The sequence below is a fragment of the Scyliorhinus torazame genome, chromosome 3 (assembly GCF_047496885.1).
Source record: "Scyliorhinus torazame isolate Kashiwa2021f chromosome 3, sScyTor2.1, whole genome shotgun sequence".
Classification (NCBI taxonomy): domain Eukaryota; kingdom Metazoa; phylum Chordata; class Chondrichthyes; order Carcharhiniformes; family Scyliorhinidae; genus Scyliorhinus; species Scyliorhinus torazame.
The window spans coordinates 49,626,716-49,651,168 of NC_092709.1; the positions used below are offsets into that span (position 1 = coordinate 49,626,716).

The following is a 24,453-nucleotide window of genomic DNA, read 5'->3' on the forward strand; positions in this document are numbered from 1 at the left end:
CGGATGGACCGAAGTCCCGCCGATAAATTGCCTGTCCCGCCGGCGTGGATTAAACCACCTTCTGAACAGCGGGACAAGGCGGCGTGGGCAGGCTCCGGGGTCCTGGGGGGGGGGGGGGGGGGGGCGGGGCGATCTGGCCCCGGGGGGGTGCCCCCACGGTGGCCTGGCCCGCGATCGGGGCCCACCGATCCGCGGGCGGGCCGGTGCCGTGGGGGCACTCTTTCCCTTCCGCCTCCGCCACAGTCTCCACGATGGCAGAGGCGGAAGGGACTCCCTCCACTGCGCATGCGTGGGAAACTGTCAGCGGCCGCTGACGCTCCCGCGCATGCGCCGCCCGGGGATGTCATTTCCGCGCCAGCTGGCGGGGCAACAAAGGCCGTTTCCGCCAGCTGGCGGGGCGGAAATTCCTCCGGCGTCGGCCTAGCCCCTCAATGTTGGGGCTCGGCCCCCAAAGATGCGGAGCATTCCGCACCTTTGGGGCGGCGCGATGCCCGTCTGATTGGCGCCGTTTTGGGCGCCAGTCGGCGGACATCGCGCCGTTTCGGCAGAATTTCACCCATTATCTCTGGGTTGTTACCTGTGCCACGTGATAGCGAGACGAGGAATAGGGAGAGAGAGGAGTTGAACACGTGGCTACAGGGATGTTGCAGGAGGGAGGGTTTCAGATTTCTGGATAATTGGGGCTCATTCTGGGTCGGTGGGACCTCTACAAACAGGATGGTCTACACCTGGACCAGAGGGGTACCAATATCCTGGGGGGGGGGGGGGGGGAAATTTGCTAATGCTCTCCGGGAGGGTTTAAACTAGTTCAGCAGGGGCTTGGGAACCTGAATTGTAGCTCCAGTATACAGGAGGTGGCGAGTAGTGAGGTCATGAGTAAGGTTTCAAAGTTGCAGGAGTGTATCAGCAGGCAGGAAGGTGGTTTAAAGTGTGCCTTCTTCAATGCCAGGAGCATCCGGAATAAGGTGGGTGAACTTACGGCATGGGTTGGTACCTGGAACTTCGATGTTGTGGCCATTTCAGAGACATGGATAGAACAGGGACAGGAATGGTTGTTGCAGGTGCCAGGGTTTAGATATTTCAGTAAGCTCAGGGAAGGTGGTAAAAGAGGGGGAGGGGTGGCATTGTTAGTCAAGGACAGTATTACGGTGGCAGAAAGGACGTTTGATGAGGACGCGTCTACTGAGGTAGTACGGGCTGATGTTAGAAACAGGAAAGGAGAGGTCACCCTGTTTGGGGTTTTCTATAGGCCTCTTGAAAAGTTCCAGAGATGTAGAGGAAAGGATTACAAATATGATTCTGGATAGGAGCGAAAGCAACAGGGCAGTTGTTATGGGGGACTTCAACTTTCCAAATATTGACTGGAAACGCTATAGTTAAGGTACTTTAGATGGGCCTGTTTTTGTCCAATGTGTGCAGGAGGGTTTCCTGACACAGTATGTAGATAGGCCAACGAGAGGCGAGGCCATATTGGATTTGGTACTGGGTAATGAACCAGGCCAGGTGTTAGATTTGGAGGTAGGTGAGCATTTTGGTGATAGTGACCACAACTCGATTAAGTTTACTTTAGTGATGGAAAGGGATAGGTATATACCGCAGGGCAAGAGTTATATCTGGGGGAAAGGCAATTATGATGCGATGAGGCAAGACGTAGGATGCATCGGATGGAGAGCAAAACTGCAGGGGATGGGCACAATGGAAATGTGGAGCTTGTTCAAGGAACAGCTACTGCGTGTCCTTGATAAGTATGTACCTGTCAGGCAGGGAGGAAGTGGTCGAGCAAGGGAACCGTGGTTTACTAAAGCAGTCGAAACACTTGTCAAGAGGAAGAAGGAGGCTTATGTGAAGATGAGACACGAAGGTTCAGTACGGGCGCTCGAGAGTTACAAGTTAGCTAGGAAGGACCTAAAGAGAGAGCTAAGAAGAGCCAGGAGGGGACATGAGAAGTCTTTGGCAGGTGGGATCAAGGATAACCCTAAAGCTTTCTATAGATATGTCAAGAATAAACAAATGACTAGGGTAAGAGTAGGGCCAGTCAAGGACAGTAGTGGGAAGTTGTGCTTGGAGTCCGAGGAGATAGGAGAGATGCTAAATGAATATTTTTCGTCAGTATTCACAGAGGAAAAAGACAATGTTGTCGAGGAGAATACCGAGATTCAGGCTACTAGGCTAGAAGGGCTTGAGGTTCATGAGGAAGTGTTAGCAATTCTGGAAAGTGTGAAAATAAATAAGTCCCCTGGGCCGGATGGGATTTATCCTAGGATTCTCTGGGAAGCTAGGGAGGAGATTGCTGAGCCTTTGGCTTTGATCTTTAAGTCATCTTTGTCTACAGGAATAGTGCCAGAAGACTGGAGGATAGCAAATGTTGTCCCCTTGTTCAAGAAGGGGAGTAGAGACAACCCCGGTAACTATAGACCAGTGAGCCTTACTTCTGTTGTGGGTAAAATCTTGGAAGGGTTTATAAGAGATCGGATGTATAATCATCCGGAAAGGAATAATTTGATTAGAGATAGTCAACAGTTTTGTGAAGGGTAGGTCGTGCCTCACAAACCTTATAGAGTTCTTTGAGAAGGTGACCAAGCAGGTGGATGAGGGTAAAGCAGTTGATGTGGTGTATATGGATTTCAGTAAAGCGTTTGATAAGGTTCCCCACGGTAGGCTACTGCAGAAAATACAGAGGCATGTGATTCAGGGTGATTTAGCAGTTTGGATCAGAAATTGGCCAGCTGGAAGAAGACAAAGGGTGGTGGTTGATGGGAAATGTTCAGACTGGAGTCCAGTTACTAGTGGTGTACCACAAGGATCTGTTTGTCATTTATATAAATGACCTGGAGGAGGGCGTAGAAGGATGGGCGAGTAGATTTGCAGATGAAACTAAAGTCGGTGGAGTTGTGGACAGTGCGGAAGGATGTTACAAGTTACAGAGGGACATAGATAAGCTGCAGCGCTGGGCTGAGAGGTGGCAAATGGAGTTTAATGCAGAAAAGTGTGAGGTGATTCATTTTGGAAGGAATAACAGGAAGACTAAGTACTGGGCTAATGGTAAGATTCTTGGCAGTGTGGATGAGCAGAGAGATCTCGGTGTCCATGTACATAGATCCCTGAAAGTTGCCACCCAGGTTGAGGGGGTTGTTAAGAAGGCGTACGGTGTGTTAGCTTTTATTGGTAGAGGGATTGAGTTTCGGAGCCATGAGGTCATGTTGCAGCTATACAACACTCTGGTGCGGCCGCATTTGGAGTATTGCGTGCAATTCTGGTCGCCGTATTATAGGAAGGATGTGGAAGCATTGGAAAGGGTGCAGAGGAGATTTACCAGAATGTTGCCTGGTATGGAGGGAAGATCTTACGAGGAAAGACTGAGGGACTTGAGGCTGTTTTCGTTAAAGAAGAAGAAGGTTAAGAGGTGACTTAATTGAGGCATACAAGATGATCAGAGGATTGGATAGGGTGGACAGTGAGAGCCTTTTTCCTCGGATGGTGATGTCTAGCTCGGATGGTGATGTCTAGCATGAGGGGACACGCCTTTAAATTGAGAGGAGATAGATACAAGACAGATGTCAGAGGTAGGGTCTTTACTCAGAGAGTAGCAAGGGCGTGGAATGCCCTGCCTGCAACACTAGTGGACTCGCCAACACTAAGGGCATTCAAATGGTCAGTGGATAGACATATGGACGATAAGGGAATCGTGTAGATGGGCTTTAGAGTGGTTTCACAGGTCGGCGCAACATCGAGGGCCGAAGGGACTGTACTGCGATGTTCTATGTTTACTAAAGTGCTGAATTCCAGAGGCGAGTAGATACCAAGGCAGAAAAACTACAGCTGCTTCATTATTGACATTCCTTCCAGCACAAGGTCGAAGTGGGGATGTCCGCTGATGATTGCACAATGTTCAGCACTATTCCCAACTCCTCAGATACTGCAACAGTCCATGTCCAAAATGTAGTAAGGCCGGGACAATATCCAGGCTTGGGCTGACAAGTGGCGAGTAACATTCACGCCACATATGGTGGACAATGATTCTCTACAACGAGAGAATCAAACCATCGCCCATGACATCCAATGTAATTACCATCACTGAATCCTCCATTATCAACATCCTAGGGGTTACCATTGACCTGAAACTCATCTGGACCAGCCACAAACATACTATAGCTACAAGAGCAGGTCATGTGGTGAGTACCTCACCTCCTGACTCCCCACAAAGTACAAGTCAGGAGTGTGTTGGAATACGCTCCATCTGCCTGGATGAGTGCATCTCCAGTAACACTCAAGAAGTTCAACACTGTCCAGGACAAAGCAGACCGCTTGATTGACACCCCTTTCCACAAACAGTCACTCCCTTCACCAGCGAAGGATAGTTGCAGCAGTGCACTGCAAGAGCTGACCACGGCTCCTTAGATAGCACCTTCCAAAACCACAACTAGTACCATCTGGAAGAACATAGTCAGCAGATGTTCTTCTAGATGGTACTAGTTGTGGTTTTGGAAGGTGCTATCTAAGGAACCGTGGTCAGTTCTTGCAGTGCACTGCTGCAATTATCCTGCAGTGGAACACCATCACCCGGAAGTTCCCCTCCAAGTCACTCACCATCCGGACCTGGAAATATATTGCCGTTCCTTCACTGTCGCTAGGTAAAAATCCTGGAATTCGCTCCCTAACAGCACTGTGGGTGTGTCTACACCACATTTACTGCAGCAGTTCAAGAAGGCCCAAGGACAATCAGGGATGGGCAATAAATGCTGGGTTAGGCAACGACGCATACATCCCATAAATGGACTTTTTAAAAAAGCATATTAGAGGCAACGTTACAAAAATAATAAAAGGACAAAAGACTCTGTATCTGAATGTTTGTCGCATTTGAAACAAAACAGATGAGCTTATAGCTCAAATAGAAATAAATAAGCATGATCTGATAACCATCACAGAGACATGACTGCAGGATGACACAAATTGTAATCTGAATATTGATGCGCACATGACATGTAGGAAGACACAAAGCTAGGAAAAGATGGAGGGGCTGCTCAGTTAATTATCCGTGGTATTAGCACAGCAGAGAGGGATGACCCAAGTTAAGGAAACAGAATGTAGAAGTAATTTGGGTAGAGATGAGGAATGATAAAGCAAGAAGCCACTTGTGGGAGTGGTGTACAGGTTACCTAAGAGTACCAACAGGGTAGGAAGAAGTATAAAAGAAGAAATAACGGGAGCTTGTCAGAAAGATACGGCGATACTCAAGGATTTTAAACTATGTATAACCTGGAAAAATCAGATGGACAAAGGAAGACTAGATGAGGAGTTGATGGAATACTTTTGGGATATTATCTTAGAACAGTACATTCTGGAGCCAACCAGGGAGCAGGCTATACTAGACCTGGTATTGTGCAACAACTGGTTTAATGAATTATCTCATTGTGAAGGCATCTATCTACAAGTAGTAGCGATCATAATATGCTTGCATTTTATAATCAGTTTGAGGGAAGTGGGTCCAAAACTAGCATTTTTAATGGAGACAAGATGGCGTAGTGGTATTGTCACTGGACTAGAAACCGGAAACCCGGCTCTGGGGACCCGGTTCGAATCATGCCACTGCAGATATTGAACTTTGAATTCAATAAAAATCTGGAATTAAAAAGTCTGATGATGACCATGAAATCATTGTCGATTGTCGTAAAAACCCATCTGGTTCACTAATATCCTTTAGGGAAGGAAATCTGCCATCCTTACCCGGTCTGGCCTACATGTGACTCCAGACCCACAGCAATGTGGTTGACTCTTAACTGCCCCCTCAAGGGCAATTAGGTATTGGCAGCCAGCAGGCCAGCCAGTGACGCCCACATCCCATGAACATTTAAACAAAATCTTAAATGAGGGCAATTATGAGGGCACAAAACAGAGCTAGCTAAAGTGAACTGGCAATTTAGGTTCATGGCTAGGTCAATAGAGATGCAGTGGCAGACACTGAAAGGGATACTTCAGAATACACACATTCTAACCAGCAAAAAAATTCCAAGAGAAGGGCTCATCATCCATGGTAAACTAAAATAGTTAAAGATAGCATAAAACTTTAAAATGGGCAGCAGATTGGAAGACTGAACAGAAAATAAATAACACCAAAGAAAGATTAAATGGGCAGCAGATCGGAAGATTGAACAGAAAATAAATAACACCAAAGAAAGATTAAAGTATCAATAGGAGGGAAAAATTATAGTACAAGAGAAAGCTATTTAAAAATATAAAACCAGATAGTAAGAGCTTCTATAGGTATTTAAATAAGGAAAGAGTTAAAGTGAGCATTGGTCCTATAGAGAGCAAGCCTGGGGAATTAATAATGGAAAAGAAGGAGATGGCAGAGGAATTGGAACAGGTATTTTACATTGGTCTTCACTGCAGAGGATACAAGAAGCATCTCGGAAAGAGCTGGAAATCAGAATTGGAAGAGCGGGAGGAACTCTTATGAAATTATAATCACCGGGGAAATGGTACTGAGCAAATTGTTGGAACTGCAGGCTGACAGGCCCCCAGGCCCTAATGGGCTTCATACTCGGGCCTCAAAGAAAGTGGCTAGTGACATGGTTGATGTGTTGGTTTCAATTTTCCAAACTACCCTAGATTCAGGAATGGTTTAGTTAGATTGGGAAATAGCAAATGCAACTCCTTTATTCAAAAAGGGAAGGAGGCAGAAAGCAGGAAACTACAGGTCAGTTAGCTTAACATCGGTCATCAGGAAAACATTAGAAGCTATTTTTAAGTAAGTTATAGCCGGGCACTTAGATAAATTCAAGGTAATCAGGCAGTGTCACAGTTGTGAGTGGGAAATAATGTTTAACCAAGTTATTGGAGCTCTTTGAAGTAACATTTGCTGTGGATAAAGGGAAACCGGTGGATGTACTGTAATTTGTAGAAGGCATTTGATAAGGTGCCACACCAATAGGTTATTGCAGAAAATAAAAATTCATGGTATAGGCGTAATATATTGACACGGATAGAAGATTGGCTAACAGGAAACTGCAGAAAGAATATTCAAGTCTGGAGATAGCAAAGGTCCAGAGGAGAGTTTCAGCAGATGAGCTGAGCAAGGGACAGGATGGTTGTGGTCATGGAGGTAGAGCCAGACAATCTTTGTGATGGAGAGGGTGTGGGGTCAGAAACTGAGATCAGCATCAAAGATGATAGAAAAGTTGTGAACAGTTTTGTTAAATGTGAAACAATAGTAAGAGAAGAGGATGGAATCAGTAACAAATTTGTGACAGGAGTAAAAGATAAGTGCTTGCGTCTGTGCAATGATTACAATAAAAACTTGCATTTATACATTGCCTTTAAAGTGGGCTTCACAAGAAATAATCACACAAGAATGGAGCCTCAAGATAAATAAAACAGACGGGGTAACGAATAGCTTGATCAAAAGGGTAAGTTATAAGGAAGGTCTCAGAGGCATGAGGATCAGGGAGACCAACTATCCTGGATTTTGCAAGATCGCCATGTAATTGGGCTGGTTGTCCCATGTTGTTTGAGGCCGGGGTGTCCTTTTTCCCCACATTTGCGATGTCCAAGCTTTGCACATGTGGACCCCTCTGTGATCTCCTCTCCGATAGCCTGTTGGCTGCAACTCCCACAGCTCTGGAGACATTCTCTGTGATGGAGATGATATGGGTTGGAGCTCAGTTCGAGACCAATAGGACTCTGAAAATGTAAACAATTAGGCTAAGCCTGAGACAATGCCTGGGAGGGGAATGGACTAGGCGACGAGGGCGCAGAGTTGGCAGCAGGTGCCAACGACAGCGGTCACCCCAGGGCTCACCTGCAAGGAATTGCAGCTCAACCAAGATTGGATATCAACTAAACACTCTAATAACTTAAGAGGCAGTTGTGGTGTCGGGAGAGATTGGAGGGGAACAGTTGGATGTCATTAATATACATCGGGAAGCTGACCCATGGTTGCAGATGATGTCATCATGAACAATTACAAAAGGTCTGACAGCTGGCCATTTACAGGAGGCAAAAGAGTAACTTTCCAAAAATAATGAAAAATTCAGGAGATACAGATTACTCACCAGTGTTTTTTCCCTCCCTTCTCCAAGTTTCCGTCTTTTATGAATATGTTTACCCCTATCGATATCCACATCACCATAGATATTTGACAAGTCATCCAACAAAATAAGAGGAACTTGGTTGCTGGAAGGGCTAGATGCTAAAAGGAAAATTATTTTGAGCTGTTAAATCAATATGCATAAAACAGCATCAGCATTAGCAAAAACATATCTCCATTACAAAGTTTACTGCAGCAACTCAGCAAGGTTTCTTCACCAGCACGTCTCAAACCAGCAACCACTATCGCCTAGAAGGAAAAGGGCAGCATGTGCATGGGAACACCACAATCTGCAAGCTCCCCTCCAAGTCACATCCCATCCTAATTTGTATTATATCACTATTCTTTCATCATCGCCGGATCAAAAACCTGGAACTCCCTGAGCAGCACTGTGGGAGTAACTTTATCATGCTGATTGCAGCAGCGCAAGAGGGTGGTTGCTCACTACCTTCCCAAGGACAATTACGGATGCACAAATGCTAAACTTGCCAACAGAGCCCACATCTCAAGAACGGGTGCTATTTTATGGGGGACAGCATTACTATTTGTTTCCTTCACAGAATATATTGAGTAAGATATGCTCTGTTAAACATATGGAAATTAAAAGCCAGCACTCTTTGGATACAGATCATTAACATTAACCAAGCCACATAACACTGTGAACCTACAGGGCAATGATTGGTACACTGCTCAGAGAGAGTCAGCATTCAAATCAACATGGCAATTCTCAGTGTTGGTTCAACTTATTGTTCAGATTTACTCCTCTAGATTTCTCTAATCAAACAAAAAATAATTTTTTTTAAATTGCTAATCATACAACAATCTGAACAGAAGTAGTGTAGGCTTTGTAAGCAGAAAGGGATGGTGTAATTGGTTAATACAGGTGAAAAATTTATCAACATATAGTTTTCTGGATTGAACATCACTAACAACTTCAGCCTGCACAGCAGTACGGATGTAGAATTTAGATTATTTTACATGGTGTGACACAGGATAAATGTCAAAAACACAATAAACAAATCCAACTTCAAATATGCTCAGTTTGGATTCTGCCATGGCCACTCAACTCACGGCCGTATTACAGCCTCTAACCAAACATGGACAAAAGAACTGAATTCCCCAGATGAGGTGAGAGTGACTGCCCTTGACAACAAATTGCATTTGACGGAGTGTTGGGTCAAGGAGCCCTAGCAAAACTGGTCAATGCGAATCAGGAGTAACACTGCACTGTTTGGAGTCAACACAAAGGAAGATGCTTGTGGCTATTGGGAAACCAATCATTACTGCCTCAGGACATCACTACAGGAGTTTCTCACTGCAGTATCCTAGACCCACCGCCTTCAGCTGCTTTAATGATCATTCCACCATTATAATGTCAGAAGTGGGGATGTCCGTTGATGATTGCAAAATGTTCAGTACCATTCGTGACTCCTCAGACGCTGAAGCAGTCCTGTCCATATTCAGCAAGACCTGGACAACATTTAGGCTTGGGCTGACAACCTCGGAATCCCCCCACTATCAACTACCTGGGTCTATCACTGAGCAGAAACCTAACTGAACCAGCCATGTAAATAATATGACAAGAGGTTGGGAATTCTGCAGAGAGTAACTCGCTTCCTGGCTACCCAAATAAAAGCAAATTACTGCGGATGCTGGAATCTGAAACCAAAGAGAAAATGCTGGACAATCTCAGCAGGTCTGGCAGCATATGTAGGGAGAGAAAAGAGCTAACGTTGCGAGTCCAGGTGACCCTAGGTCAAAGCTTTGACAAAGGGTCATCTTGACTCGAAACGTTAGCTCTTTTCTCGCCCTACAGATGCTGCCAGACCTGATGAGATTTTCCAGCATTTTCATTTTGGTTCCAGAGTACCCAAAGCCTGTCCACCATCTTCAATGTATGTCAGGAGTGTGCTTGACTACACCCCCACCATTCACCTTGAAGAGTGCAGCTCCAACAACACCAGGCTCTGCATCATCCAGGATAAAGCAGCTCACTTGGTCATCAGCATTAGAAATTCAAGGACGACATGGTGACGCCGTGGTTAACACTGCTGCCTCACGGTGCCGAGGACCCGGCCCCGGGTCACTGTGCATGTGGATTTTGCACATTCTCCCGGTGTCTGCGTAGGTGGACTGGCCATACGAAATTGCTCTTTAATTGGCAAAACAGATTTGGGCACTCTTAAATTTATTTTAAAAAGCATTAAAAATTCACTCCTTCCACCCCCAGTGCACAGTTTCAGTAGTGTGTAATATCTAATGCACAATAATACTCAGCACCTTCCAAACCAACAAGATCCATCACCTAGAAGGAAAAGTGAACAGACATATGGGAAACCACCGCCTGTAAATTCCCCTCCAAGTCACACACTATTCTGAATTGGAACTATATCACTGTCCCTGGGTCAAAATCCTGGAAATTTCTCCCCAACAGCTCTGCAAGTGTACCCACACCACATGGACTGCAGTGATTCAAGGCAATGGTACACCACCACCTTCTCAAAAACAATGGACGGAATTCTCCGACCCGGTCCCCGGGCACGCCCCGCTGCACTGACGCCAGCCTCCCTACTCTCCAGCACTGTTTTTCGGACGCCGGTGGGATCGGTTGACAGCGGCCCCCCCGGCGATTCTCCGGGCCCCGAAGGGCCGGCAAGTTTTGCCCAGTCCCTCCGGCGTGGATTACTCACCTCACACACGGCGGGACCTGGAAGGTAAGTGTGCGGGGGCCGTCCTGGAGGGGGTGGGATCCGACCCCAGGGGGGGTGCCTCACGATCAGGGCCTAACCGATTGGTGGGCGGGCTGGTTCCGTGGGGGCCTATTTTACTCCGCGCCAGGCCCCTGTAGGGCTCCGCCATATTGCCCGGGGGCTGGCTCAGAGAAGGGAACCACCGCGCATGCGTGCAAATATGCCGGCTATTCTGCGCATGCACGGAAATACGCCGGACGTTCCCCGCGGCAATCTAGCCCCCTAGAAAAGTGAGAATTCCTCACTTTCGGGGGCCGTTGACGCCAGAGTCGTTGGCGCCAATTTTCCTGCCGGCGCGGGGACATAGCCCCATTTTCAGAGAAACCCGCCAAATAAGTCTGGTATCATCACCAACAATCACATCCTATGAACTAATAAACATTAAGTGCAGCCTGTAATGCAGACGGATGGAACAGTCTGCAGGACATCCCAATGGTTTGGTGGTAATAGTTAAAGGACAAGTGCTGGCCAAATTGAAATTAAGCAATGGCTAGACTGTTAAAACACAGCAACTAACGTGAGATTCGCAAGAAATGTTATTGTAAAAGTCCTGAAATTCCTCGAGTCAGACTCTGTTGGTGGAAGTATGAAGGCGTGGTACTTTCCAGCCTACAGTTGTGCTAGTATTGTCTCTTCCCAAATCCCAACAGTAGATTCTGTTACATAAAAAGAGCCTTAGTACCATTCACAGTGCTCCCTAGAAGTCCACCCTCCAGGGGGGAAAATTACCAATGGCACCTCACAGTCCCACTGATGTGGGCGGTGTGAAGAGGGTTGGGCACCTTAACCAAATTATGAAACCTTGATTTTTAAAATATCCAAATATTTCTGTCGCTGCTTTTCTAATGGCAACTAATCACTCTAGCATTAATCATCCACTTCCTCATTTGTATAATGTGCCTGCAAGATGCAGGTATGCCATTCTTCTGTCCATAAGAAAGATAAAATTTCTGGTAGTCAATCAATCATTCCACACCCTAACTCTTTCTTTTTTTTTTTATAAATATATTTTATTGAAATTTTTTTCCCCGAGCAACATTTTTCCCGCTTACAAAACAAGCGAAACGATAACAGTAACAAAACAGAAATTTATAAACTTTTTAACAATAATAATAGTAGTAATAATATACAAGTAACAAAACCACGTACTCTATTGACCTATACTCAACTGCCACCCCCCCCCCCCCCCCCCCCCTCCTCCCCCCTGTGTTGCTGCTGCTGGTCATCAGTCTTCCCTCTAACGTTCCCCTAGGTAGTCGAGAAATGGCTGCCACCGCCTGGTGAACCCTTGAGCCGATCCTCTCAGGGCAAACTTTATCTGCTCCAGTTTAATAAACCCCGCCATATCGTTTACCCAGGCCTCCAGTCCAGGGGGTTTCGCCTCCTTCCACATGAGTAGGATCCTGCGCCAGGCTACGAGGGGCGCAAAGGCACACCCCAACTCTTTCGATCACACAGAATGGTTGGTAGGGGTCGAGCATGGAGAATTATGAATTGTGAGGAGAAATGGTTGAAGACCACCAGAACCTGATGCATGCTACCTATTTCCCCATCCACTCTGCTGACATACACCATGTATGGCCCTCCCAGCCCCAGGAAGCTCAGGACTAAATGGTCTTGCACTGGAGTTTTAAAAAGCCAATTCTTCCAACATAAATCTATGCTCTTAAGCTAAATTGAGATCTGAAGCTTGAAATCTATTGAGTTTCAACAACGAGAGATATTGTAGGCCTCGTCAAAAAGAAAAACGAGAGATATTGTAGGCCTCGTCAAAAAGAAAAAGGAGGCATTTGTCAGGACTAAAAGGCTGGGAACAGACGAAGCCTGCGTGGAATATAAAGAAATTGGAAGGAACTTAAGCAAGGAGTCAGGAGGGCTAGAAGGGGTCACGAAAAGTCATTGGCAAATAGGGTTAAGGAAAATCCCAAGGCTTTTTACACGTATATAAAAAGCAAGAGGGTAGCCAGGGAAAGGGTTGGCCCACTGAAGGATAGGCAAGGGAATCTATGTGTGGAGCCAGAGGAAATGGGCGAGGTATTAAATGAATACTTCGCATCAGTATTCACCAAAGAGAAGAAATTGGTAGATGTTGAGTCTGGAGAAGGGTGTGTAGATAGCCTGGGTCACATCGAGATCCAAAAAGACGAGGTGTTGGGTGTCTTAAAAAATATTAAGGTAGATAAGTCCCCAGGGCCTGATGGGATCTACCCCAGAATACTGAAGGAGGAGGCTGGAGAGGAAATTGCTGAGGCCTTGACAGAAATCTTTGGATCCTCACTGGTCTTCAGGGGATGTCCCGGAGGACTGGAGAATAGCCAATGTTGTTCCTCTGTTTAAGAAGGGTAGCAAGGATAATCCAGGGAACTACAGGCCGGTGAGCCTTACTTCAGTGGTAGGGAAATTACTGGAGAGAATTCTTCGAGACAGGATCTACTCCCATTTGGAAGCAAATGGACGTAATAGTGAGAGGCAGCATGGTTTTGTGAAGGGGAGATCGTGTCTCGCTAACTTGATAGAGTTTTTCGAGGAGGTCACTAAGATGATTGATGCAGGTAGGGCAGTGGATGTTGTCTATATGGACTTCAGTAAGGCCTTTGACAAGGTCCCTCATGGTAGACTAGTACAAAAGGTGAAGTCACAAGGGATCAGGGGTGAGCTGGCAAGGTGGATACAGAACTGGCTAGGTCATAGAAGGCAGAGAGTAGCAATGGAAGGATGCTTTTCTAATTGGAGGACTGTGACCAGTGGTGTTCCACAGGGATCAGTGCTGGGACCTTTGCTCTTTGTAGTATATATAAATGATTGAGGAAAATGTAACTGGTCTGATTAGTAAGTTTGCAGACGACACAAAGGTTGGTGGAATTGTGGATAGCGATGAGGACTGTCAGAGGATACAGCAGGATTTAGATTGTCTGGAGACTTGGGCGGAGAGATGGCAGATGGAGTTTAATCCGGACAAATGTGAGGTAATGCATTTTGGAAGGTCTAATGCAGGTAGGGAATATACAGTGAATGGTAGAACCCTCAAGAGTATTGAAAGTCAAAGAGATCTAGGAGTACAGGTCATTGAAAGGGGCAACACAGGTGGAGAAGGTAGTCAAGAAGGCATACGGCATGCTTGCCTTCATTGGCCGGGGCATTGAGTATAAGAATTGGCAAGTCATGTTGCAGCTGTATAGAACCTTAGTTAGGCCACACTTGGAGTATAGTGTTCAATTCTGGTCGCCACACTACCAGAAGGATGTGGAGGCTTTAGAGAGGGTGCAGAAGAGATTTACCAGAATGTTGCCTGGTATGGAGGGCATTAGCTATGAGGAGCGGTTGAATAAACTCGGTTTGTTCTCACTGGAACGAAGGAGGTTGAGGGGCGACCTGATAGAGGTCTACAAAATTATGAGGGGCATAGACAGAGTGGATAGTCAGAGGCTTTTCCCCGGGGTAGAGGGGTCAATTACTAGGGGGCATAGGTTTAAGGCGAGAGGGGCAAGGTTTAGAGTAGATGTACGAGGCAAGTTTTTTTACGCAGAGGGTAGTGGGTGCCTGGAACTCGCTACCGGTGGTGGTGAAGCAGGGACGATAGTGACATTTAAGGGGCATCTTGACAAATACATGAATAGGATGGGAATAGAGGGATACGGACCCAGGAAGTGTAGAAGATTGTAGTTTAGTCGGGCAGCATGGTCGGCACGGGCTTGGAGGGCCGAAGGGCCTGTTCCTGTGCTGTACATTTCTTTGTTCTTAATCCTCAACTATGAGACTTTTCAGTAGATTGTAATTTCTAAAATAAATTATGCAATTTTATTTTCTTCATGTTTGAATACATGTGCTCTTGACAACACTTTTCCATACCTTTCTTTTTTTTTTTAAAAATAAATTTAGAGTACCCAATTATTTTTTTCTGAATAAAGGGCAATTTAGCGTGGCCAATCCACCTAACCTTTGGGTTGTGGGGGTAAAACCCACGCAGACACGGGGAGAATGTGTAAATGTGCAATTCCATACCTTTCTCTCAGAATTTTTTAATTCTGATTGAAACTCGTTGACTTACAAGAGACACTTCGACATTAGGTCAATATAGTGATGCCGGGAAAGATGCATGTATCTTCTGTTTTGTTTAATGCAATTTTAAAACAATTACAACCTGCCAACGAAACACCAGTATATGGACTGCGCCGGTTCAAGGCGGCGGCTTACCAATACCTTCTGAAGGGCAGCTAGAATTGGACAATAAATGCTGGCCTAGCCAGTGACACCCAAATCCACAAAATAATTTTTTAAAACATTTTTCTCTCATATGGCTGATTACCAGCTTTCCTTATTTTCCTGCCTGCATTTTCATACAGGTGAAATTTCATTGTAAAATATGGGAATTTCTGGAGATGCTAGAACTCGAATTTTGGTCTACCTGAGGCTATGTTATTTTCTTAAGAATCCCTTAACTAACCTTGAAATAGAGATGGCTGGATACTGCCGACATATTGGAATGCATTCTTGAAGAAAACCAGTAACGTAGAATAAACAACTTGATGTTTATACTTCCTGTGGCCTTCGTCATCAAAGTTGTTTATATACCTGCATAAATCTTTCATCCTATGCAGAATTTCACCACAATTCCTGAAAAAAAAATTTTGAAAGGAAGTTCAGAACTCAAGGATGAGTGAAATACTTGGAATAAAACACACAAAAACAATCCTCAATACTGCATTGAACTGTGAATTTAGATTTCAGGCTGAAATATCTGATGCACCATTGGTTTTTTAAAAAATGTTTGTTTATCTTACAGATATATTTTGAACAGTCAGCACAGAAAGAATGAACACAGTGCAATAACAGTACTATGTATGGACTGATTCGGAATTAAAGAATCAACCTTTTCTTTAGTTCACTTTTGAGCTTTGCATTTATTTAATTTTTTTTTTTTTTTTTTAAATATATTTTATTGAAAATTTCTTCCAACCAACATTTTTCCCTCTTACAAAACAAACGGAACAATAACAAAATAGAAATGTTTAACAATACACAAGTAACAAAACCCCATTATCTATTGACCTATACTAAACTAACTCCCCCCCCCCCCCCCTCCCTTCCCCCTGGGTTGCTGCTGCTGGTCATCCGTCTTCCCTCTAACGTTCCCCTAGGTAGTCGAGAAACGGCTGCCACCGCCTGGTGAACCCTTGAGCCGATCCTCTCAGGGCAAACTTAATCTGCTCCAGTTTAATAAACCCCGCCATATCGTTTACCCAGGCCTCCAGTCCGGGGGGTTGCGCCTCCTTCCACATGAGTAGGATCCTGCGCCGGGCTACTAGGGGGGCTCTTCCGCAACTCCAAATAGAGCTAACCCCCAGCCTGGTTTGACCTGGGCCTTCACCACCCGCGAAATCACTCCCGTCACTCCCTTCCAATACCCTTCCTGGGGCGAACCTATGGTTGTTCCTGATAGGGGACCCCACCAGGGCTCCCCGCACCCCTCTCTGTCGCCTCCACTGTCCCCATGTGTTCAGTGTTGCCGCCACCACCGGGTTCGTGGTTTACCTTTTAGGTGAGAACGGTAGCGGCGCCGTCACCAGCGCCTCTAAACTCGTCCCTTTACAGGACTTTCTCTCCGGTCTTTTCCACGCCGCTCCCTCACCCTCCATCATCCATCTACGTATCATTGCCACATTGGCGGCCCAATAATAATCTCTCAAGTTCGGTAGTGCCATTCCTCCTCTATCCCTACTACGCTGAAGAAACCCCCTCCTTACTCTCGGAACTTTCCCTGCCCACACAAAGCTCGTGATGCTCCTATCTATTGAGCTATGCATTTATAGACATCCACCCCTGTCAAGATACTAAAGCACTGGCTAGCACCACTGTTTAGTACATCATGGGGGGGGGGGGGGGGGGGGGGGGGGGGGGGAAAGGATTAGTTAAAGGAGATTATTGAAACTTGAAGGAAAGGCTGAAGGGATGTAAAGGGTTCAAAAGCTGTGAGCTTCGAAAATATGCACTGAGTCTTGATTTCAAAACAATGAGAAGTACAAGGAGGATAAGCAGGTAGATTGAAATATTGGGTGCAATTCAACTAAATGGGAACAAAGTCCCATAGCTAGCGTGTTTAGCCGCGTGTTTCCCAGCTCTCGCAGTGACGAGAAACACATGGCTCTAAAACGTCACTTGCGTTAAATAAGGGGCCTCGACAGGAAACGCGGGGCCAAGGCAGCACATATACCCATTTTCTATACGGAGGAGCCCGCTCACCAGAACTCCTCAGTGTAGTGAGAGATCGGGACGCCTGATCTCCGAGGCGCCCCCCCCCCCCCCCCCCCCCCCGAGTCGACCCCTGACCTCCCCCAAGCCCCAACACGCTTTGGAAGGGGTCCTCACCCACGCGCAGGGCACCCGATCTGAATGTCAGCACACAAAAATGTCAGCTTGGCACCTTTGCAGCACTCTTGGGGGGCATTTGAGCAAGAAAACACATGAATGATCCGGAAACTGACATGTACGGGAAGAATCCAATGTACAAAGTTCTGTATCTTATTGACTTGCCATGTTCATGTCTTGCCACGCGAGCTTTCTTTCTTTTCTTTGTTACTGGGGGGGAGGGGGGGGGTTGTTTGTATGGTGGAAAATATTGTTGAAAAATTCTTAATTAAAACATTTATTTTTTCAATTATTTTTTTTAATTTATTCATTATTGTCGAAAGGCCATTTTGCCAGTTCGACACTGAGCCCACCTGGGACTAGGAGGATGACTAATTAAAGAGGGTAGAAAAAAAAAAGGGAAACTATCTCCACGGGATCCTCTTTCATGTTTTTCAAGTGTGCTTGCCCCAGAATAGCCATCAAATGTCTTCACGGAGAGGTATGTGCATTGAACACGCCTACTTAACCAACATTGGAAGGCAGCCTGGAAATCAGTTCGCTTATGAAATGATTAAAAACTTTATATTAGATCAATTGACACTCTCCCCACCTACCAGCCCCACAGATAAATGTTGAAATTCACAAGTAATAGAATTATTGAATCACGGCAGTGCAGGAGGTCATTCGGCCCTCTGATTATAATAGCATGTAGTTTAGAGCATTTTTCTTCAATGCTTATCCCAGAAAACAGTGGGCCTAAATGCTCAATCAGAATTCTAACCTGTTTGCTTTGTCCATCTGCCAGTCACACCTCATTGCCACAATAGACATGATTTCAAACAATCTGTCCCATGGATCCATTATCAACGACGACTTCTCAGTCAGCCCTTCTATGATATACTTCTGAGTGCTTCGCTTGGTGGGTGACTTTATATCAGCTGTGTCTTGGGAACCTAGCAGAAGATAAGAGCAAATTATTTTTGGTGTGTTAAATGGCTAAAACACAAACAAGGAAAAAGCAGCCTTTCCTTCCATTGAGCAGCGTCCTTTTAATTTCCTTAGCCTAATTGAGAAAATTCCATCCATTCAGAACTTGAACAAGGATCCAATTCATATTTCAAAGTCAAATCTTCACCATCAAAACACATCTGACAGGTTCACCAATTTACCATGCAAAATATTAAATTCACCACCATAAACAGTCCTCAATTCTGATCGGCCGCCTGTCTTAAAACTAAAGGATATGCTCCTCACGCAAGTCATTGTACATACACACAATTGAAGTCCCCCTTCTTCTCCCCATCCCAAGTGATATAGTGATCAATAATTTTGCTGCATTAGAGGTACAATTTAATTACCTAAGAAATGCAGCTCCGGTTGAAATGCAGCACTAAATTAAAAAAGGATGATGAAATCAAACTCCAACAATTCAAGTTACCAGTAACTATTCCAGGGAGTAGCAGGCACCAGGATTCCAGGCAAGTAGGAACATCTGAATCAAGCAGTACTGTCAGTGAGCAACAGTATAAATCAGGTACTTTCCCCAAAGTCATAGTGAGAAATAAGAAGAAATCTCATAACACATCACTTCGCGGCCTTTTGGCTAGGAGGAGCGCGAGGTCAGGTGTAATCCCTGTCTCTCTTGTGGGGACGATTAATTGGATTCAATTTGAATTGGTTTTTCGAACAGGCAAGGAGCTGGGTTAGGGGTTTGCCCCTGTCCACACTTGGAGCTCTGTCTTTGTAACTCTGATAAAGTAATAAAATAAAGAAGTCTCACAACACCAGGTTAAAGTCCACCAGGTATATTTGAAATCACAAAAGCTTTCAAATAAACCTGTTGGGACTTTAATCTGTGTTGTGAGACTTCTTACTGTGCCCACTCCAGTCCTGCACTGGCATCTTCATATCATCGTAAGAAATAGCAGGGATGGAAAAATTTCCTGCCAAATTCTGTCAGTCTTCTGGCGAGAGCAGAGAGAAAAATTGGGCACAGGCAAACTGCAAGGTTCCACCCACTTCTCTCATAGCAATCTTCCAAATTCTGAACCTAAATACAAGTGCGAATACTTTAATAAGATGACAATGAAGTAACGTTATGTGTCACAAACCTCATTACATTCAGTAAAGCTAAGGTCTTAAAGAATGACTGTACAAAACAGAACAGGAGTGTTTCCAGGTCTACAAGAAAACAACCCTAACCTGATATGGGCAACGTGGTGAATCAGTCATATTCATTTACGGCACTGAAGGAGGCCATTCAGCCCATTTTGTCCCTGGATAAACCATTAAAGTCCCTGCAATAGGTAGATTGCTGTCAGTTTCTCTAAGCCAGCAAACCATTTGTATTGTTCATGTTTACCAGCCCCTTTAATCTTATGTAAATGCTGTAGTCCACCAAAATAATTCACAAGCCTGACTATGGAAACTTCTCCAAAGTTAGTCATGAAGCAGACAAAAATCCCTCCTCATCTTCGAACTGTGTTGTGACCAGGTGGAAAGTCTTACCAGTAGTCACTTTGAGCCACACCAGTCATATTTCCTAGCAGTCAACAATGAGATAAGGCCAGCAACTCGAAGCAGTACTCCAGCTTATCTTTTTTCATGAGGAAGATGCTTGGAACAAGGAGATTTAAATCAAGGAAAGTAAAATATCACACTAACTTCCCAAAAACAAACTATATTGGATGTGCTGTAAAAGTCCTATTTACACAGGTTTACACAACTGATCATTAATAAATAATTAAAAGATCACTTTCTAACAGCAATAAAAGCAATTCTTTCTCTTATAACTGGTCCAGTGATCACGCAATACTGGGCTCTTAGGAGAGTACATTGTATTACCTTGTTGCTGATTTTCCGATGAAGGAGATCTGGTAACGTAACCAATATAAAACTCTGCTGCCTTGTGGAGATACTGATACAACAGATTGGCAGGCAAGCGCACGTCAGGGTTATTAATAATTAGAGGTAGAACATCACACACTGTAGGTACAAAAAGTACATGGAGTTATAGAAACATTTTCGTTACCACAAGAAAAGTTTCATTTGTCAACATGGCACTACAGGTAATACTATACAAAGAGTTAAATTATACATGTGCTCCTCCTTCAAAAAGAGTGCATTTTCAGCAAAGGAAATACATTATTGATGCCGTTTTACGTGAAAGGAGAAGAAATAATCTCAAAAGAGTATTTTTTGGAAGCCAGAAATCATAGGAAGACAATGACTGACCCCAATTCTTGGATTATAACACAATATCACAATACCCCACGAGATGGCGAACTGACACAAGGGATTTTGCTGGATATCCAAATAGGACGGGGGCAGCAGCTACCTAGCACCTCTCCCAACTAAACATTCCTCATATGTCCACTTGGTAAACATCAGCAAACTGTTCATCAACACAGGCATCACATCGGAGCCTGACCACCATGCACACTGCATTGTGAGTAGCAATGAGAAACAGGGTCCTGCTTCATTATTCTCCTGCCTAGCCTAGGGGCATTAAGGTGCATGCAGAACTGCTTTAGTTGTGATTAACTCAGTACAAGGCAGAGATAAAGACTGAAAATTTACAAATCTAGATAACTCAGAACCACGCCATATAGTGCATTTACCAATACATCATCCATCAGCAAGTTCCAACTCAAAGCAATCCAGGCATTGCTACAAACTCATACTTTTATAAAGACTTTGCTTTCTTACCAAATAATTTTCTAAAACAGTTGACAGGCGAGTCTTGATCATCAAGATTTTCAGCTTCCAATAACGTTTCACCAAGGCTGACCTAATTTATGAAACAAAGTAAACATACCAAAATTATTTAACACCATCAATTCATTCATACTCAAAATTCTTTCCAAGTTTTCAAAACCCCTATTGTTTAAAGTCTTGTGTTTAACACACACTGCATTAAAAGTCCTCAGTATCATGCATGCAAAGGTCTCTGTAAACTTCACAATTATCAGTATAAATGAAGGAGGCCATTCTCCCCATCTAGCTCATCCTTTTATAGACACCCATTACCCCTTCCCAATATCTAACCACCTCCTAAATGCTTCCACCATGCTGCAAATCAATCACTATGAGGTAAGTGCTTTTTAACATCAGTTCTAAACATACCACAGGGATGCAAATCATCCACCTGTTTCAGATGTTAGTCCCTTTTTAATATGAAATTATATTATTAGTGTGCAAACTGGAGTCCTATGATCCCAATTGCCAATTTAGATCAGAACTAGCCAAGGCCTATCCCATGCACACTCCAATCAGCTCCACAAACAAGGGAACAGAAGATGTTCAGCGAGCGTGAAGTGTTGAATTATTTTTGTGAGCCCCAGAGGCACAACAATGACTTCCACCTGGCCCTGCAACATAGGATGGCCCAACCTGATCTTGCAACCTCAATCAGGCAAGTTGCATCTGGGTGCCTATTTGACACCTCACACCTTGCCTGTAAAATTTAAATAGGGCTCTGACGTCAAATAACAGAGTTCTTTCCTTTGCTGGAATGAGAGGCCAACCAATGTGCTCCACCAGCTGGTCACCCATCAGTCAAAATTAATTTCCTTGTCTCATGTTTTGTTTCCATGTCGCTTTATAACCATGTCTATATTGTTTTTCTCGCATGCTCTACTGAGGTATTTTTTCTTCTATCAATTTGAATGGATGGTACAGCATGGAAGGAGATACTACAGGTCGCTTCCTTTAACTTCTCCTACTTCAACTCCCTTATGTGTTGATTCTCTCCTTCATGTCAGGTCACTTCCATTCCCAGTATCCACTCACAGCTATAGTGACTATGCCCTTTTCCTATTACACTAATCCCTCCAACCCTATGTAACCATTACCCATACAGTGGCATCGACTTTCACTCACGTCCAACGGTCTGAAGTCACCTTCTCTTCACCCTTTCTCCATCACCCAACCAGATCTTAAACTTCCCCCTCGTGTTCCTTCACCTGTTACACCACTTCAATTTCTTATCGTCACCAAACAAGTTATTAAACTCTAATCGCCCTCCCACATTTCTTTACTTATTCTACCACTATACCCTCCTTTCATTCTTCATAGCCCCTCTATCTGTAACTCTTCTTCATTCTAGCTCACACTTACAATCTTGAACCACTTCCTTCCACAATGCTCATCTGAAAATCATATTCCACAGAATGGTGTGACCAAGTGGCCAATAGCCTGAAAAGCTAGGCCAGATACAGAAGTGGCCACAGCTTGAGCAGCCAGGCCTGATGGGTATTCGGACAGGCCACGTTTAAACACTGGTCAGAGGCGTACAAGGGCAAACCTGGAAGACCGTGTTCTCTCCCCGCAACTCTGCAGAGTTCAGCGAGGACAAGGAGTTGTACCCGGCGGAGCATCCTGGCCAAGCTCAACTACACGGGCAGTATCAAAGTCTCAGATAGATGGTATAGTGTGTTAATAAGTTGTATTAAGGGTTAAGAGTTGCTTTAATAGAGTTTTGATAATAGGATTCTGTACTAAAATCAGGTTGAACCACAAATCTACTCTTGTCCTTTGTTCATCTCATGAGTAAGAGCACCCGGGTAAACTAAATTTAGTATAAACTGGTCAAAGTGTTTAATGTTACAGACAACAATGGTTGAAGCACAGAGGCAGCCATTTATCTTGTCAACTCTCTACAAAAGCGACTTTTCCAATTGCACTCTCCTGTCATTTCACCATAACCCCACCATTTCTCACAATTGAACCTTATTCCGCCACATTTGTGGGCTGTACACTCCATATCCTAACTCCTCACTGGGTAAAAAAGATTTCCATGTTTTTGACGGTTCTTTTACTATTCCCCTTAAATCTGTGTCTTGACCCTTGTGCCAATGGAAACAGTTTCCCTCTCTCTCTCTCTCCTCTGTGTGGATCTCTCATGATCTTGAGCACCTCTTTCAAATCTTCTCTTTACCTGTTCTTGTCTACGGAGAAAACCCTCAGCTTCTGCAATATATATATGCAACTGAAAGCCCTTTTGCCTTGTAAATCTTTTCTGCATCTTCTTTAATGCTTTAACATCCTTCCTAAAGTCTATTGTCTAGAATTGGACACAATATACCAGTTGAGGCCAAACCAGTATTTTATAAAGATTCAACATAACTTCTGTACTCCATGTCTCTAATTAGAAAACTCAAAATCCCACATGCCTTTTTAAAATAAATTTAGAGTGCCCAATTCATTTTTTCCAATTAAGGGGCAATATAGCATGGCCAATTCACCTACCCTGCACATCTTTGGGTTGTGGGGATGAAACCCACGAAAACACGGGAGAATGTGCAAACTCCACATGGACAGTGAACCAGAGCCGGGATCGAACCTGGGACTTGGTGCCGTGAGGCCACAGGGCTAACCCATTGCACCACGTGCTGCCTTCCATATGCCTTTTTAACGTAACGTTACAAGACAGATCCAAAATAAACCTGTAAAAATAGTCAGGCTTTCGCTGAAAACAATTGTTATTGTGACCTCCTAGGAACATCAAATTGAGAAGTCAGTACTGTTAAGCAATTTGTGCTGTCTGCATTTCACATCCATCAATTTAAAGCTCAAATGAAAAGTAAATGCACAATGTTATAAAGTACGCCAGAGGATTTTGTTAAGGAAATTTGCACAGAAAAGTAGTGATGTAAACTTGAAATACTGAGCACAGAAGATGAAACTGTGGCTCACAGTATAAAAGATCAGCAACCGCCACACCTCATCTGAAATCCCTTGAGTCACTTCCCCTCTATCCCCAACAAACTAAGCAGGAATTCTTGGATGACAAACTTCCCTCTCCCATCCCCATGAAGGCAAATCTGTGATGTAGATCAAAAATCCGGTCTTTTCTCAGATCTCCTATATACATTGACAGACCAGGAAACAAATCTAATTCAACAAGGCCTCCCCAAAAAAAGTACTGAAGTTGTAGCATCCTAATATATTGTTTCATGCAGCCTCTATTCCTTCTGCAGTGTAGGGCTCAATACCACTTATTACTAAGACTAAGGTCTTATCAATTTTTATATAGGCTCATTATTATCTTTTGTTTTTTATTTTTCATACTATGTGGTAAAATCAAGAATACATTTATCTCTTTTGTAGCCTTATCAACCTGATGTGCTGCCTTTAAAGTCCTGTTCAAAGTACCCCAAATTGATTTGCTCTTCCACGTTATCGATTCTACTTCCATATTGAATATATTTACTGCTGTTGCTTTTTACTGCGATGCATCGCTTCACAATTATGCAGCAGAGACAGAAT

General features: G+C 44.3%; 1 protein-coding gene across 4 annotated transcripts in view; it reads right to left on the reverse strand.

The window, feature by feature from the left end:
• Positions 1-24,453, reverse strand: part of ints10 (integrator complex subunit 10) — a 93,798-nt gene that overhangs the window by 46,057 nt on the left and 23,288 nt on the right. For all 4 annotated transcript variants that reach the window (XM_072495653.1, XM_072495651.1, XM_072495652.1 and 1 more), the window contains exons 5-9: positions 20,893-20,974; positions 20,029-20,169; positions 17,966-18,137; positions 15,281-15,450; positions 8,052-8,188 (exon numbers count right to left, since the gene is read on the reverse strand). In XM_072495653.1, coding sequence (XP_072351754.1) covers positions 8,052-8,188; positions 15,281-15,450; positions 17,966-18,137; positions 20,029-20,169; positions 20,893-20,974 — 702 coding nt within the window. The remainder of the gene's footprint in view (positions 1-8,051; positions 8,189-15,280; positions 15,451-17,965; positions 18,138-20,028; positions 20,170-20,892; positions 20,975-24,453) is intronic.